This window comes from Ischnura elegans, chromosome 5 (genome assembly GCF_921293095.1).
Source record: "Ischnura elegans chromosome 5, ioIscEleg1.1, whole genome shotgun sequence".
NCBI lineage: Eukaryota > Metazoa > Arthropoda > Insecta > Odonata > Coenagrionidae > Ischnura > Ischnura elegans.
In genome coordinates, this window is record NC_060250.1 from 9,403,087 (window position 1) to 9,421,773 (window position 18,687).

General features: G+C 42.1%; 1 protein-coding gene across 1 annotated transcript in view; it reads left to right on the top strand.

Annotated features, from left to right (window-relative positions):
* Positions 1–18,687, top strand: part of LOC124158487 (pyruvate dehydrogenase phosphatase regulatory subunit, mitochondrial) — a 45,425-nt gene that overhangs the window by 23,141 nt on the left and 3,597 nt on the right. Inside the window, exons 12-14 of the mRNA XM_046533610.1 lie at positions 1,752–1,959; positions 5,546–5,635; positions 16,949–17,128. Coding sequence (XP_046389566.1) covers positions 1,752–1,959; positions 5,546–5,635; positions 16,949–17,128 — 478 coding nt within the window. The remainder of the gene's footprint in view (positions 1–1,751; positions 1,960–5,545; positions 5,636–16,948; positions 17,129–18,687) is intronic.

An 18,687-nucleotide genomic window follows, 5' to 3' on the forward strand; every position in this document is an offset into this window, starting at 1 on the left:
ATGGAATACCCACCAGGATAAGTGGTAGGTGCGAGATTTATGAATAGCTCAAAATAGATAAATGGTTCAAAATGGTCAGTTTTACAGCTTTCTGAGAGATATTTTATTAATCCTTACACTATTCTATTAATAATATCAATCCAATTAAGGAAATTGGATTAAACTAAAAATTTCTCTGAGCTCTGGGGGGAGGGTTTTAACCCCCAATACCCCACCCTCGCTGCGCCACTGATGGAAGGGACCAAAATTTGGGCAATTGGATGTATGGAGGTTCACTAAAGAGAGGTGATAGGCACCACTTTTTCATATCAATTGGAAATAAAAGGCACTACTGTCTTTTAAACCATCGTATTTACGTGTTTAAACATATATGCATTCATTGGTGAACATCTATTTGCAATTTAATGATTCCACAAGGGAAAAAGTGACTTGCTCAATTGGTCTTTGTAATAATTTGGGTTTGCTTAAATTTTTTTCAAACCCTTTTCCAAAATAATATTTTCAATCCAATTGAATACAATCACATTATCATTTTTGCGTTCCTACATGCTTAAAAATTAAACTTTCAATCATGTTCAAAGCTTCCTGAACCTCTTTTTTGGTGGAAACTTTAACTGATTCCTTATTACAAATTTCTTCCTCAACATGCATTTCTTTCGGTAACTCACAATCTGCCCTGCCCTTGTTAATGGCTCGGAAGATTGCTAATTTTGTGCTAATGTCAAGCAGCCACCTTCTTTTATGTACCAAATTCTCCATCGGCCTATAATTAATATAGCAATTTTTGTATGTTTTCATATTTCATGACAGAGAATTGAAAATACTATAAACATCCTGTAGAAAATTGATTTATCATTTTTATAAGATATGACATGTTAAAGTTTATAAAAAGTAAATGAAAAAGTAAGCGAAAATTAGGCGATTCATTGAGCGTGCTTTTGACACTTTTGTCCAATTCCCTCTTCCAAACTACAATGCATATATATGTATGTATGTATTCCTATAGGCATCCAATAAAAAAAATCTGTAGAGGGCACACCCAAATGCTGGGTCTGCTAAACGACGTGATTTTCTGGTGAGAATGTTGGGCAAACTGCGAGGGTAAATATTTCATTGCTCTACCGTGTATCGGCTACTTAATTGTCTCCTGCACTTAACATTGTAGTGCGTGGATTGATGTTCAGAATTGCTAGAAATTGACATACTGGACTCCCAATGGAAGAGTCAGATTTCGCAGCCTGAATGCACAGGCAAGACATGACTTTCTCTAAGTGCAATAAATTGTGAACTACGGTCGTTCACGCAAGCATCGAAAAAATTACCAAGGTGACACTAAGGAAGTGCTACACAGGGAAACATGGGAATAAAATAATTTTCAAACTGAATTTGTTTTATTTCAAGTCGCAGTATATTCGTGAAATATTTTCATTTTAGAAGCAGAAGTGGCAATGCGGTTAAAAGCCGACTCGGGGGTGTCTCCTTTGTATGATAAGTGGAGGTATTACAAGATAATGAGGTTCACTACGTAAATGTTTGCTGATAAATTTACATGTACTAAATATTACAGGACCGTAGGGGTGATACTGAGTATGGAGGTTTACAATATAAAGAGGTTCACTACTTAGAAGTTTTACTGCACCTATGTACTATGAATTTAAGCAGTGCCCATATTTCGGACCCTCCGACTGTTATATCAAGGCTTTGCTGTGTGTGATAGATCACTGTTGTATTTTCTTTTTGATCTATTTCAGTTACATGCTGATAGCACCAACAATCCAGCAGACTAGGTGTAAAGTATGGATCCAGAAGCATTTGCCGTCGGATGGGTCTGTTGTTCTCTCTGACGTCACTTCAATGTACACAGCCATTTGCATCATGGGACCTTTAACGCGTGCTCTTCTCTCTGAACTTGCTGATGTTGATCTCAATCCCAAATATTTTCCATTCTTCACCTTCAAGGTATGCTTATTTTATTGAACATTCTTGTAGTAAAAACTGATTCACTGGCCTACAATTCCTCACAGGAAAAATCATTTGCCTTGACAGGGATTTAGACCCACATTCTTGTCAAGTCTGATGCCTTTTAAACTAACTAAGCATCTTCTTCCTAGTTAGTGTTTTTATAACTTTTGAGGACACTGTCATGAACAACTGTTGTGAATTGGAGAGATCTGGGTTTGAATGCCACTCTTGGTGAATGATTTTTGAGAATTTCGCTCTTTTTGTGCTCTTTTGAGGTTGACTCTGTAAAGCTCTGCCACTGACTTGACTGTGCTCTTCCCTTGAATAATTATATCACAGTATGTAATTGAAAATTTTTGGCCTAATTAACCATGTTCTCAACCAAATCTGTCAATTATTGGGGTATATCTACAAGGAAACATCTTCTAAAGATGACTGAAAGGTTACAGTTCTTGCTCAGAATTATCTTCAGTGTGTGACCGTGTATATTTATTGTGTGTTATATAATTAGAAGAGGTTAAATGCTATGCTATCATAGTATCATCTATATAGAATGAAATAAGATGTGATTATTTTCTAGGATTCAAGTTTATGAATTGTTGTCCGCAATATAAATGCTCTTCTTAAGCCATTGAATGTCTTGATGTCTTTTGTACTTTTGAAGGTTTATAGTAGAGATGGGTGGAATAGCAGATTTCTCGAATTCGAATATCGAATTCGAATATTAAATCATTGCTCGAATATTCGAATACCTCGAATTTTGAATACCTCGAATACTAAATGATGAATGCTGGTATGTTTGACTCGGTTGCCTATGCAGCAGGAAACACAAGATTTTGGGGAGTAATTTTGATTTCCTTTAAAAGATTCGAACAGGAATTTAGCTGATTAATGAATATTTTAATTTTATGGAAACAATTGGGCATATCTAATTATCTCATAATTAATTCAACTAACATCGCTTTACCCTCACTCCTGCTGTCAAGTGCTAGCTGACAATCTGAGGCATTTTGCAAAATACAAGCTCTTTTCCACCGGATTTTCTTCAATTATTTTGTTAGTTTTTTTTTGTTAGTTATTATTATTAGTCCATCTTTGGGAGTTCTCACGAGATAAGAAGATGAATTGGAATTGCTATCAGGGAGAAACCAAATATGCTGAGAAAATATCCCTTTGTCTGGGACTGTAACAATAAAGATTTATAGCACCACTCATAAATTGTAACTTGATATATGTTTTCGGAAAAAAATACGGCATCAACTCCCGAGAAGCTCTGCTGCTCATATCGAGTTTCGCCAGAATGCTAAGTCTCCGTCGTATTTTGACATTTATTTCTTTGCGTAAAATGCTTAAATAAACTCAGAAATACGTCGTGTTTGGTCTCATTCTTTTTGAAATTACGCGCACATTACTAATATTTCAATTCAATAAAGGTGTAACATCAATTGACGAAAGTCATTCTTAGACACCTTTTGTGCTAATAGATGACTCGTGCAGCGGTTGACCTCCACAGAAATGGGGAACTTCCAAGCTGGTAGGAAAAAAAGGTCAGTGGGGGAGAAAAGGGAGGGCCCGAAAGACGTTTCTATTGTTCTCGTGTAACTTGGTATTTTTTCGAAGCTAAGGTCTTCGTAATATGATCCCTGCGCGAGCTGTGACCTTTTTTTTTTTCGAAGAAGAGGAAAGCCTCAGAGGGGGGGGTAGTGCTGAATGGAGAGGGATACCGGATCTTGGGAAATGCGCTAATGTAAGTATCCCACGTTACTCACACAGCTGTTGACCTCCAGAAATGGGGAACTTCGAAGCAGGTAGCCAGAAAAAGGTCAGTGGGTGAGAAAAGGGGGGGAGGGCGTGAAACACGTTTTTATTGTTCTCGTAACTCGGTATTTTTTTCGAAGCAGGGGTCTTCGTAATGCGATCCCTGCGCGATCTGGGGCCTTTTGTTTGATTTCCGAGAAGAGGAAAGCGTCAGAGTGGGTGAGGCAAGCGCTGAATGGAGGGGGATAGCGGATCGTGGGAAATGCCCTAAGGTTGCTATCCCACGGCACTGAGGTTCTCCTGGTGGGGGGAATCGGGGATTTTCGGATTTTTTCACCCGACCATTTTCGGTTCCCCTCGTCGAACTCTTTTCTCCGCTAAAATCCACGAATTTGATGTAATTCGTCAACTTGCGTAAAATGGCGCAGCGAGCACTAAACGACTAGAGTTCTCTTCATTTTTCCGAGTCAACTACCAACGACGTGCGTGCGACAGTGTATGACGCGAAATTCAAAGTATTCGAGGTATTCGAGGCGGTACTTTTCGCATAACTATTCGAAACCTCGAATATCGAATACTTTCTAATATTCGAGGTATTCGAGTATTCGCGGATACTATTCGCACATCTCTAGTTTATAGTGATCACAGCCCCATCCATGTACATCAAAACACACATAAAAGGAGCGACCCACTATTTTAATAGAGAAATACAGAGGTTCCCATTGAGTATACAACTTACAAGGTAATGACATCACAGTATAGGTACCTTATGAATGTTCACCTCATGGGTCTATTTGGATTCAGAAAGTCAATTGAAAAGTATGCACTGATATTCCACTTATCGCCGTGACTTTGGAATGAAAGAGTTTATTGTTGGGTCATGTTTAATTATGAATTATCAATCATAATCATATTAAGTACATCCTTGGTTGTGAAATAAAGCATATTAAAATATGCATGTTAACCTAATTAACTTTGAAACTTAACCACTCGTCAGCCCTGGAGAAGAAGTAGCCCTCAAATCACTGAACATAGGTACTGTATTTATTGAAGGATCGGGCCTGAAGCCAGTAATTTACTTTGGAGAGGGCTTCAGTGGAATGTTGGTTGCCTACGCTGGTAATTTATTACCTGCACCCATGCATCGGAAAATTTAAAATCAAGCTTTAACTTTTGTGTGCACAGTGCTGAAATTAAAAGTCTTCATTGATTTCGTGATAACTGCTTAAGCTAGGACTTGTTCCGTATAGGCATTATTTTACGAAATCCTCTTTATTCTTTGGAAAATTTTAAAAGTTTGGGCTCTGGCAGAAGTTTTCAATATTTTCCCATTTTGAGCTAAATTTGGATGTGAGATGAGTCCAAAACTTTTAGTGGTTGAGAGGAACTGAGGGGGTGAGTGCTACTGTGTTGGCTTATTGTCTCCTAAATATATGTATCGTGGGCAGTCACCACAAAGGGAAAACATTTTGGGGGTGAGCTGAAACCCTCCCTCTCTCTGTGTGCCCACCAAGAAAATGTTTTTAAGTTTAATTCCTTCCTTTTTTCAGTGACCGTTTATTTATGAGTTCAGGCAGTGACTTGTAGATAGTACCTTTTACATGTAAGCCAGAGAAACATTTTTTGGGGTGCCCAGAAATATTACCCATTAAATTCTTGCATGTAATATACTAAACTTACTATTATAGTTTTAAAAATTAATGCTGTTTCAATAGCTCTTTTTCTTGAAAATCAGTTGAAAAGTTTTCTCTTAGAGAACTGATTTTGTACATTGTCATTATCTTTGATTTGCACTCATTTCCTCTTTGTTCATCTATATTTTCAGAAGTTGGATGTGGGTCTTGCTAGTGGAATAAGAGTCATGAATCTCACACACACTGGTGAACTTGGATATGTGCTGTACATCCCTAATGAGGTGAGCTGATGTATGCAAAGAATTTTTATTTTTCTTTCAATCAACAGTTCATTGATTGTTATTTGTGTCTATCATTGTTAACATTAGATCAAAGAAGTTGGAGGCTTATTGAAAGGGTGATGTTGTGCACTGTGAAAACCCTCTCTACAGGCACCTCTCACAGTCTGAGGGCATATTTTTTCTTTTAAGTTGAAACAACTGTCACAGATTTTCCAACCCATCTCTGTGACTGTGTGTGACTGGTTATTGAGTGCATGTGTATCCACAAACCACTGGTTATCCTTAGCAGGCCTTTCCTGTGAAGATTCCCGGTTTTTTTGTGGAACAAGAAGCCTTAGTTTAGGAGGTCCCTACAGCCCTCACAAAGGATCTTGTTTTGATTGTTTGTTCTGAGTGAATGTGTGCGTGTTTTGGGATATTCCGGTTGAGAGGCTGGCGTTTGATCCCTGCGGTGAATCTCTCCCCTCCCCGCTCACCAACACAGGGACAATTTTCACTTGCAAGGTGGATGAGTCGTGGGAGAATTTCATACGGCCATTTGAGCATCTTCCTTTTCTACATCTTTGAGGCCATGGAGCTCAATCATTCCGTCAGCTGTTTCGCATTCCAACCCATCGTGTAAAGCTTTTTATCCTTGAGTAGAGTTATAAAAAGCCATGGGAATTAGGGTAGCAAATATTTCACACCAGCAAAGACAAATGATGCACAAAAAGAAATTGGATTGAGAGATATAATCCCCTTAGGCTATCACAGCCACTTGTTTTTGGTATCACTCTGAGTGGGAGAAAGTTTTTTCCACCACCTAACCCTGGTGACAGCCTTGATGGCTGTTGGCCTTGATAATACAGAATAGCCTCATAACCCCTCTTGCTCTAGTGATCAGTTTCTCTTTATTTGCTTTACCTAGACTCATTAATAGAAAAGTAATTGATGGACTTCATTTTTTTCTGTTAAAATTTTCATCCTTAACCCTCCCAGTGTTGAATGTACGTAGTCACATTATTATCATCAGTTTTTTGGATGGATTTTTCAGGCTTGATATTTAAAGTGAAAATACTTCTTTCAGCTGCCTTGAATCTCCACTCTCCGTGGGTAGCCTTTTAATTGTCGGGAATGAAGGAAACTATGAGAGGTACAATAACCCATTTTTTTAAATTGTTTTTCAAAGTATTCTTCGCAATAGTCAATGCACTTTTGCATTCTATGGAACCAGTTGCTATAGCATTTATTCCATTCCAAAGTTGGGGTAGCCTAAATGGCTGTTTTGTAGGCATCGACCGCTTCTTCAGACATCTGGAAGTGCTTTCCTCATAGCATATTCTTGATTCTGGGGAATGTGAAAAAATGATTGGAGCTTCAGTTCGGGCTGTTAGGAGGATGATCAAAAACTTCGAAGTTTTGCTGTTCCAAAAATGACTTTGTGACTTGAGTGGTGTGTGAACTGGCATTGTTGTGATAGAGCGTAATACATCGATTTGGGCTATCTTTCCAAAGCTCAGCAATCAATTCCAGTAAGCAAGTGGTCGTATACCATTGAGCATTAACTGTTCTTTGATTTTCAAGAGCAATTGTTGCTACATGCCCTGATTTGACTACGAACGATGCGACCATTTTCTTGGCAATGCTGCAAGAGCAAACAACTTCTGTCGGTTTGAGTTCACTTTGGAAGACCCATACTGAAGATTGGCGTTTTGATTCAGGCTTGTAACTATAGATCCATGATGCATCACCACTTATGATGAAGTTGTGAATGTGCTTTGATGGTCCTGAGCTGAATCGTTGCTGAGTATTTAGACAACATTTGACTCAAGCTGCTTTCTGTTCTTCTGTGAGGAGGTGCGTTATCCAGCAAGAAACAAATTTTTAACACCTAAATCTTTGCGTAAGATTTTTGAACTGAGGTCCCTTAGATGTTCAATGGTGCCTGAATCTCATGGTATGTAAGATGACGATCTTCCATAACCATGTTTCATACAGCATCCACGTTTTCTTGAGTGATGACGGTTTTTGGTCACCCTTCACGCAGTTTGCCACTGAGGCTAGAGGTTCTGAAACTCTGCATACGAGCGTTAAACGGTTGTCTTTGATGGTGCTTCTTTGCCAAAAGCAACAAAAAGTTCATTAACACATTCTTGCTGGTTGAGGCTTCGTCGAAAGTTATATAAAATTATTGTGGTACTGTTCATGACTTAATTCCATCTTGTACAGCGACTTGGAAATTTGACACACCACTGTTTTAAAACTATCAGGCCAATCTTAATTAAACTTTCCATGGGCAATATCCAACTCAAAAAGTTGTTTATAAACGCCATTTACAGTGGCTAGGTGATAAGAAACGTTCTATTCCCGACACTTATAAGGCTGCCATCGTGTAGGGAGCCTATCTTAGAATATGTACTTACTCACTACATATAACCAATATGAAAAAGTGAAGTTTACCTCTTATAATATCTAACTAGGGGACAGCACTCACTTAAGGGTTTCTGTATATTTGTTCTATGCTTCAATATAATGTTTTAAAACTTTCGTTAATTAATATTTATGAGTTTCTGACAAAGTAAATTAGGCTTAGGCAAGGCAATTAGATTCAAATTTGAAGCCTTCACAATGATAATCTAAGTTGACTGTTAACTTCATATTTTGTGCAAGCTTTATCATAAAGCCCCGTAATTTTAATGTTTCATAATTTTATGTTGGCTTAATCATGTTCACAAATAAATATTCCCAATGCAATTCTGCATTAATTACACTGAACGGCAAAAAATAATTTTTTCTCGAGCCCTGGTACCATTCCTGCTGATTCTTGGGTAAAATGACCTCCTGAATCCGAGTATGACATCTGTTTTCCTCCATCACCCACCATTTTTGGAGGGCAGCCCCCCCTATGATTTTCATCACTTTTGCAATAATTTGTGGGAATGAAAGGGATTATATTAACATTTACATATATTTCTTACTAGGTTTTTGACTGGTAAAAAGTTCTTAAACATGATAATTTATGATAAGGATGTAGATTTGGGGGATTAGATTCCATTAATGATTAAAAAAACGCATTAAAAATTATCAACCTTTTCTTTTTTTCGCAATTTTTTCACTTATTTTCTTCATTTTAAAGCTCCCATTTCATCTTCCCCTTCCTGAAATATCCCAGAATGATGGAAAAATATATAAACAGCTCATATTAGCTATAATAAAAATATTTAAGAGCACGGCATAGAAAAAATAATGAAAATCTGTGCCAACAGTTCAGAAGGTACTCTACCACGCTGGCGCCCTCAATACCACACGCGCATCAACAAAAAGAAAAATAACAAATGTGAAGAACGATGAATAACAAAAGCAATATGGTATTTGATTTCCCTTTATACACTGAGGTAGAAGTTTCTCATACAAAAACCAGCACTAGGCCTAATATACATACTAACATGCCCGCATTCAAATTCTCTGAAAATCTCCTCTCCTTTGGTGATATCTTCATGGAACCGTTCCCTGTGTTAATTTGAAACTGCTCCAAAATATTCTATAATAAATGTCCAGGTGCGAATTAAGGAAATGCATTTTTAGTGATATGTTACTCCCCATGGCCTAATACACTGGCAGCCATTCCTCGACATGGGCGACATAATCATCACTTCATTGTCACCCAAAAAGTTCTGACACACGTTTCAGAATCCAAGGCAAGCTCAATTTTCTTTATGATTCAGGTGTTTCATAAACCTCGAATCTTGGAAAAGTTTCCTATTTTGTGGGCCCACGAATTTCTTCCTTGGTTTTAGCCTCACTAAAACGAAGACTTTAAGTTAAAAATTTAAATTCAGCTCCTGTCTTGTAGATTGCTTTCACAAAATATTTCATCTGCCCTAGTTCAATGTGCAATGGTGGCAAGTGAACATTTTCTGTCGGATCCAGGGAAACATGAGCGACATTTTTACAACCATGTGTGAAGCTTTCTCGCAGAGGCCAGTTCCGTAAGATGTATTGTTTTTCTCAGGCGCGGTTGTTTTATTCACAAAGGAAGCAGTTCAGAAGCAGCAATTGTAGTTTGACCAAGTATTTCGTTGAATTACTGTAACAAGTGGTACAGCAAACACTTAGAGCTTAATCCTAGCCCTGACTGCCAATTTGGCAGTCAGAGTAAAATTTATGTGCAGTTTTAAGAATTAAAGAAAGAGGTTATGGTTGCGATGCTTAAGTCAATTCACCGCAAACATAGCTGAAGCGATGAGGATGATTTTTACACACGCGTAACATAATTACACATTACATCATGGTAATAATCACAACTCAAGCCCACATACGGGCATTCACTCAGAAAAAGCCGGAGTAAAACAACTTTTACTGTTTTGCATAATTTAATCTAATTTGAAAAGAGGATTCTTGTCCAGAACACCGAAAGAGTTGACTCTGCGATCATTAGAGGTATACTGAGGGAAGGTGACGACAACTTCAATATACTTACATATGTAAGAGCAGTTTCATTTAGATTATTATAAGGTGCGAGACGACGAGGGTCGCCTCGAGCGGACTTCCTCTGAGACCCAGCCATTAAGCACGTTCCTGCTGTCATCGGAAGAGTCGCCTGACAAATGATTCCTTCGGTGACTCCAGGGCGTGGGCTTGTGGCTGCTAGGGTCGGCAGTTGGTGTTGTGCAGCGAAACAAGGTGTATGGCTTGGGACTGAATAAAGGAAGTTGCTGGTGTGAGAGAATTTGGACTTGTTCCCTGTTTTGTTTCCCCCGAACCCCTTTACCGTCGGCGAAGACGACTTACATTTGGTGTCCGAAGTGGGGGATCTTTGCTAAATATTAGGGGAAGCAACTGCAAATCAAGTCACAAATAAATCAAGGATGACGGGTCAGATCAGCTTATCGGGCTGCGAGATGGACCTCCAGCAGGCGGTGGATGAGCTATCCGCGCAACTGAGGATTCTCAAGGAAGAGAACGAAGGTTTTCGGGCCCGCGCGGATAACACGAAGGGGGAAGGACAAATCACGGGGAAGTCATTCTCGATGGTATCCTCCATTGATTATTTCTCTGGCGCCGCGGGGGAGAACGTAGAGACGTTCTTCTCTCAAGTGGAGCAGGTGGCGAAACTTAGTGGTTGGAGCGACGACGACAAGTTAAGTGTGGTCACCCTACGTACCCGCAGGGGGGCACTAGAGCACCTGCGGGCGAAGGAGAGAGCAGGGGCTGTTAAAACATATGATGACGCTCTGAAGTCTCTGTTAGAAAGGTACCGGGGGGTTAAAAACCGACGGTTTTACAGAGAGATGCTTGCTGGCGTCCGCATGGCACCCAGGGAGCGGATCGAGGAATTTGCGGACCGCATTCGTGAATTGAACAGCCACACGTGGAGGGAGGAGGAAGATGCCGCAGCGGCCGCGATACGCATATCCGAAGAGGATGAAAGAGCTTTGGACGCGTTTTTAAACGGCCTGCCGGGCAGAGTGGGGGAACATACGCGTCTCGCAATGCCGGAAACCTTCGATGCAGCCGTTAATGTGGCCGTGCGTATACGCGAGGCAGAGAGGAGGGCTCATCCGGAGACGGAAGAGAGAAACGTTTTCACGATGCGTGAGGGAGTCTGTCATGCTTGTGGGCAACCCGGACACTTTGCGAGAGTGTGTGCAAACAGGGGTGGAATGCGGTGTTTTAACTGCGGTGGACAAGGACATTGGGCGAGGAATTGCCGAGTGGGGGGGCGGATGCGCGTCGGGGGGCGCGTTGAGCCGTCTTTAAACGTTTCCGGGGCCGAGCAGGCCGCCCGCCAAGGCCCCCGGTAAAAACTTTGGTTCCATGTGTGCACCGTGAAGGGGGAATGGAGGACTTAGCGGTGATTGTCACGTGTGAATATAAGAGGCGGCGTATGTTAGTGGACACTGGGGCCCAGGTGAGCCTAGTGACTAAGGAGTGCTGTGGGGGGCAAGTTCTACGTAGGTCTCGTTTTAGGATAAAGGGTCTGACGGGTAGATATATTTGGAATTATGGAGAGGTAGTGCTTCCGGTATGGTTCGGAAGCGATGTGCATAATCTTCAGGCCCAAGTAGTGGACACCTTGGGCGGGTATGAAGGCCTTATTGGTATTGACTTCCTTCGTGAAACGGGGGCCGTTATTGACGTGAAAAAGGGGGAACTCTCAATCGGGGGGTCAATAATTCCCTTGACCGAGAGAGGAAGAGCGAAATCCGGGGAATTCGCACCGCAGTCGGAGGAGGCATTTGGAAAGGGGCCGCGATGTGCGGTGACATCTGTGGGGGGATTTACGACGGGGGGCGTGGCTTCCACCGCCAGAGGGGGCGGGCCAAGAATCATGTCTTGGGAACGACCGAGGGACGCGTCGACGGCCGGCCCGGGAGGGAAGCCAGAGGTCGCCGAGAGAAATTTCGACAGCCCTCGGGCGGGAAAACCAAGGAGGAGAGTAAGGCGGCAGCGCGGAAGGAAGCGGCGGAGGGCGGGCGGAATGGCTATCCTGCCGACGGACTCTTCGGTGGGACAGGCGGAGGGGTCGAAGGGGCTGGAGGGGCCTGATTTCGTGGGTCATGAGGGACCTTGGAGCCGCCGGCCACGTGTGGATGTGCCGGTTCGACTCCCAGCGGCGGAAGTAATCCCAGCCCGTTCATCGAAGCTCGTATCCCTCCCCTTACCCGGGCGGGAGTGGACGGAGGGAGAAGAGTGCGTGCTGGAGCCGGCTCTCGAGATGGAGGAGTGTTTAGTTGCCCGGTGTTTGTGTCGGGTGGACGGGGAAGGAAGCGCGAAGGTGCGCGTGAGTAATTATGGGGAGGCGGCAGTAAATCTATGCAAGGGCACAGTGGTGGCGACAGTGAGCGATGTAGATTTTGTTCCAAATGAAAGATTCTGCGGAGATGATATTGAGGGTGCATGCGATAGGAACGTGCGCTCTGTGGAGAGTACGAGTATGTGCGAGCTTTCGGATAGTGACATTGAAGGGAAATTGACGCACCTGAATGGGGGGGAAAAAGCTGTTATGCGTCCCCTAATAGGAAGGTACAGGCATTTGTTTTCATTAACGGGAACACCCCCTGCGACCCACTTGGTAGAGCACCATATTCCTACAGGTGACGCCCGTCCCATTTATCGGAGACCCTATCGCACTCCGCATCATTTAAAGCCTTTAGTGGAGGATTTTGTGAAGGAACAGTTGGAAGGGGGAATAATATCTCCTAGTCACAGCCCTTGGGCCTCACCCGTTGTGATCGTGCCAAAGAAATCTGAGGACGGAAAGCCTAAGTACCGGTTCTGCATAGACTACCGTGCTTTAAATGCAATTACTAAACCGGATGTATACCCACTTCCAAACATTACGGAAACCTTGGACTATTTGGGGGGGTGTAGGTATTTCTCGACCCTCGATCTAACGGCGGGTTATCACCAAATTCCCATGGCCCCTGAGTCACGCGAGAAGACTGCCTTTATTGTAAATAGCGGATTATACGAATACCAACGTATGCCAATGGGACTAAGAAACGCGCCAAGTGTATTCCAACGTATGATGGACGGAGTCTTCAGGGGAATGACCCCCACAGAGTGCTTGGTGTATCTCGATGACGTTATTGTATTTGGCGGGTCGATTGAAGAGCATGCAACGCGGTTGGGACGAGTGTTTGAGAGGCTCGAGTCGGCCAGGTTGTCCTTGAAATTGACAAAATGTCACTTTGCCCTTTCTCAAGTAAGCTATCTAGGCCACATTATCAGCGGAAAGGGTATACAACCGGACCCAAGTAAGATTTCGGTGGTAATGGACTTCCCCACCCCCAAGACGGTAAAGGAGACACAATCGTTTTTAGGAATGACTAATTATTACCGTCGATTTATTAAAGATTATGCCATCCTCGCTCGCCCGCTTACAATGTTACTGAAAAAGGGAACTGCATTCGTTTGGGCTCCGGAGTGCGACGAAGCAGTGGAAGGGCTAAAACGGGCGTTGACGAGCAGCCCAGTGTTGGTATATCCAGATTTCTCCTTGCCTTTCATCATAGCGACGGATGCAAGTAATTTCGCAATAGGTGCCGTCCTATCACAGGTGGTCAATAATGAGGAGCACCCGGTCGCATTCGCATCGAGGCAATTAAAGAAACCGGAAGTGAATTATACAACGACGGAGAAGGAACTTTTGGCCATTACGTGGGCGGTGGGACACTTCCGGTGTTACATCTACGGTCGGAAATTTACCATTTTGACAGACCACGCCGCGCTCACTTGGTTTTTTGGATTAAAGGACCCCAGTAGCAGGTTAATGAGATGGACTTTGAAATTGAGCGAGTACGATTACGAAGTAATTCATAAACCTGGTAAGACCCATGCAAATGCGGATGCCTTAAGCAGGAAGATTCGCCAAGTATCCGTGGAAGAGGTTCTAAATTTCCGGAAGGAGCAGGAAAAAGATCCCGAGTGTATTGAATGGAAAGGAAGAGAGGGATTCGTGGTCGATGGGGGTATACTATGGAAGGAAACTGCAATGGGAAAAAGAGTAGTAGTGCCTCGCAGCTGCCGGGAGAAAGTGCTCCGTCAGTGCCACGACCATATACTGTCAGGACATTTAGGTGTACAGGCAACAGGAAGTAGGGTTAAAAGGGACTTTTGGTGGCCATCCTATTCGCGAGATGTCAAGAAGCATGTAAAGGGCTGCATTGCATGTAGTCAGAGGAGCCCTTATGGTAGGTGCAAGGCCCCATTACAAGCACTACCAGCAGCGAATAGGCCTTTCGAGTTTATTGCAATAGACATTGTGGGTCCCCTTCCGAAGACAGAGGAGGGTTATAGGTATATCTTGTCGATACTTGATCATTTCTCGAGGTATTTAGTGATGGTACCATTAACAGATCAGAAATCTGAATCCGTTTCAGTGGCACTAGTGAAGCAATGGATACTGAGGTTCGGAGTGCCGGAAACACTTCTTACTGATCAGGGAACTAATTTCATGTCAGAACTTTTTCGACAGGTCTGTAAGTTGTTACGAATAAATCAGTTGAGGACGTCACCCTTCCACCCAGAATGCAACGGGCGAGTGGAGAGAGTTCATAGAACTATTGCGCAGATCCTCAGTCATTATGTCAATTTAAGAAACAACGATTGGGGGCGCCATATTGACTTTGCCGTCGCGGCCTACAACTGTAGTTTTCATCGTAGCACAGGTTTCACCCCTCATGAATTGGTATTTGGACGTCAAATGATATCGCCTTTCCAATGCATCGGAGTTGGCGTATTAGAGAAAGAGCACCCCGGGGTGTCTGGATTAAGGGACAGATTAAAGGAAATGTGGGAAAAGTGTGCGAATAATGATCGCATAGCAGAAAGGAAGCGGAGAGAGGCCGTAAAGGGGAAGGGTAAGCGTTGGCAATACAAGGAAGGAGATTACGTGTTTTTAAGTAATCCTTGTATGAAGGTAGGGCAAGTGAAAAAATTTCATAAACCATGGAAGGGGCCATACCGCATATTAAAAGTGGTGTCGACATGTAACCTAATGTTGGAGCTCCCATTCCGCAACCTATTGGTACACAGGAATCGCGTTAAACCCTATTTTGGCCCCATCCCCCCTCCTAGTTTAGGAACAGCTGATCGCAGGCCAGGCAGGCCGAGGAAGGAGCGGGCATCGCCGCCCTCCCAGCCGTCCGAAGACGCCGCTGTTACTTCTGAGGCCGAATGGGAGTGCGAGGGAGTGGGCGTGGTCGCCCCGGCCGTCGGGTCCGACGATGGGTGGGACACAGCTGAGGAGGAATCATCGTGCAGCACGGAGCCTCCCTACATCCCTCCCCCCCAAGTGCATCCATTGCCGGCCGAACGTTCTCCCTACTACCTCAGATCGTCGGAGCCAAGTGTTGACCCTCCTCCCTCCCCCCTTCCTGAGTCGGCGGGAGACCCCTCAGTGTCCCCTCCGCCCCCACAGCCTTCGCCGTTTGGACGCTCCCCTTATTTCCTTCGTCCACGGGCAGCTCGACCGTCGGTGGAGGGGGTGTAATTTGGGCAGTGATGATGGAAGAGGGTGGTGGCTGGAGGAAACGTAGAACCCGAGAGCTATCGCTGTGTCTGGTTTATGTCTCTCATTTGTTTTAATTTTTGTAATTTCTTTTAATTTGGATTATTTTGGGTTTGGGACATGTACTTATTATATTCTGGATGGGTTGATTTCTTTGGTTTAATTGCTTCGGGAGTGTTAGCAACTCACTTTGGGGGGGATGTGGATGTAAGAGCAGTTTCATTTAGATTATTATAAGGTGCGAGACGACGAGGGTCGCCTCGAACGGACTTCCTCTGAGACCCAGCCATTAAGCACGTTCCTGCTGTCATCGGAAGAGTCGCCTGACAAACGATCCCTTCGGTGACTCCAGGGCGTGGGCTTGTGGCCGCTAGGGTCGGCAGTTGGTGTTGTGCAGCGAAACAAGGTGTATGGCTTGGGACTGAATAAAGGAAGTTGCTGGTGTGAGAGAATTTGGACTTGTTCCCTGCTTTGTTTCCCCCGAACCCCTTTACCGTCGGCGAAGACGACTTACACATAATTGATTTGAGAGCCTGATACTTTGTGGAACTCCATGATTAAGGAGAAAGAATAATTTTTAACTCCAATGAGAGTACAAAAATCTCAATCTTATATTATTCGTACAATTAGAAAGTATTACTTTTCCTTTTTTAGCTGCGAAAGCAAGATAATTGGCGTCCAAGCCTGAGCGGGAGAGGCACTGCGAGGGCCAGCGAAGAGAAGTGAATCTTGCGAGCTTTTGCCTCATATTTTAATTATTGTAGCTATGCTATGCAGCAAAATATTTTTATTATTACTAATGTTTCTTGTTGTTATATATTTTTATCATTCGAGGGAGGATGATGTGAAATGGAAGCTGGAATTTTTTTAAAAATACATGAAAATTCGCAAAAAAAATTCAAAATTGATAATTTTTACACAATTTTTCAGAGACTAATTTCCCAAAATCTACCTCTTTACCACAAATATTAATTTTTTAGGATTTTTCTCCCCTCAAAACCCCTAGAAAAAATTTAAATGCTAAAATAATCCTTTTAATTCCTCCAAATGACCGAAAAGTGATGAAAATTGGAGGGGGGAGCTCCCCCAAAAATGGTGGGTGATGGGAAAAAACGGAGTTCAAATTCGGATTTAGGAGGTCATTTTACAACAGAAACAGCAGGAATGGTGTCAGGGCCGATTTTCATGCCGTCCAGTGTTATCAATTCTGAACGTGAAGATACTCATTTCAGCATTCTTTAGATGCTTTTTAATAAAAATCCAATTGTAAACTTCTACTTTATTAAGTATTTAGTGTAATAATTTAATTTTTCCCCTAGTTTGCCCTGCATGTGTACGCTGGTTTAATAGAGGTGGGTAAAAAATACGGTTTGCGGCACGCTGGCTATTACGCCATGAGGGCACTGCGCATTGAGAAGTTCTATGCCTTTTGGGGCCAGGACATAGACTCATCCACAACCCCTCTGGAATGTGGCAGAGCTTTTCGCGTGAAATTCAATGTAAGTATGATTTGCTTTATGTAGTTTTATTATCAGAATTCTACTTTATCATTTTTCAGATATGCAATGGCATGTATGTACTACCATTTTCAAGAGTCATGCTATTAAGCGGTGCCACCCTTGCTCGATTTTTGATTGTACCCTGCAACCCTATCAAATTAGTACGTATGGTATATGTAAGCAAGCACCAATGCAACTATAGCCTCTGTGATAGCGAGAATTAGTCTTCAAATAAATGTGTTACATACATATTCTGTTAGCCTTTTTGGTCTCTAAATTTGATTGCTGGCATTTAATTAAAATTATTATTATTCAATGTCTTCCCTGAATAAATTACAGTATTTTATTTAAGTGGAAAATATGAGATAAGTCCCTCAGAGGGATTTTAACACTAGGAGGATGGGACTTCCACCCTACCTAGAAGGACGGCTAGGGGTCATTTGACCCCTAAAATGTATTTTGGAATAAAACTCCTAATTATCAACCAATATTCAGTTTAATCGTATTAATTGTTGAATCGGTTCATTAAAAATACTATTTAACATTATTAAATATTATTTCCATTGTCAAAAGTTAATAAAAATTATTTTAAAAAATCATGAATTAAACCATATTTAGTAGTCGACTGCAAATCTAATAATGAAAATACATACACTCAATACAAAATTTGTGTTACATGTTTTAACAATAGGCATACTGGGTTTACAAAATTTGCATTAAAATTTGTAAAAATTATGACTTAGTTGTAAATCTTAGACAGACAGTATTTTTCAGCGCTGTTTCCACAAAATATTTTTTGCGCTGAATGGGTACATAGGACGATTTATTCATCTACATCTAAATATACACACTAACCTGCAAGCTGCCTGAAAGGCAGGGGGTGTTAGGACACCAGCCATTTGCACATGAAAAGGAATTTGGAAAATGGAAAGGAAATCGGTGTGATGATTCAAGTCGATGATATTTGGCATTTTTTTCCTTTTTGTGCCCGTGGAGACATGATTGTTGGATTTGGAGACGTGTAAATAAATTGATGCATGCTATCCATCATATCTACTTCTGCATCTATTCCTGAATTCTTGTATGTTACGGTCACTTTATTAACTATTTCTTTCCCCAACGCTTGATTTGATGGCCAATCATCATCTTTGCCACAATATGGAAATTCATTTAGGCTGTATTTTCATTTCACATCTGCTGCATTTCATTGGATAGAACTGTGCATTTGCTGTTACGCCAAAGTCGCCATCGGATTCACTATCTTGGACTTCGTCGCTTCTATCACACGCAGATGTTGACGGATTGGTCAGAATGTCCTTGAACTGATGTTTCTGATTCACTTCCAGACTCATCCTCTATATTCCCTACATCTATTTGAATTGCGACGATTCTCTTCTCTTGATATATTTCTCGACTTCTTACTTTCTTCCTCAACTCGCTACTGATATGCATGCGAAAAAATCTACAAACAAAAGAGCAATATTGTAGAATCTTCTCCAGTTGCATTGGAGTTAAAGAGAGCTGGAGACCATTAGAGATTCATACAAAATGACAAAAAT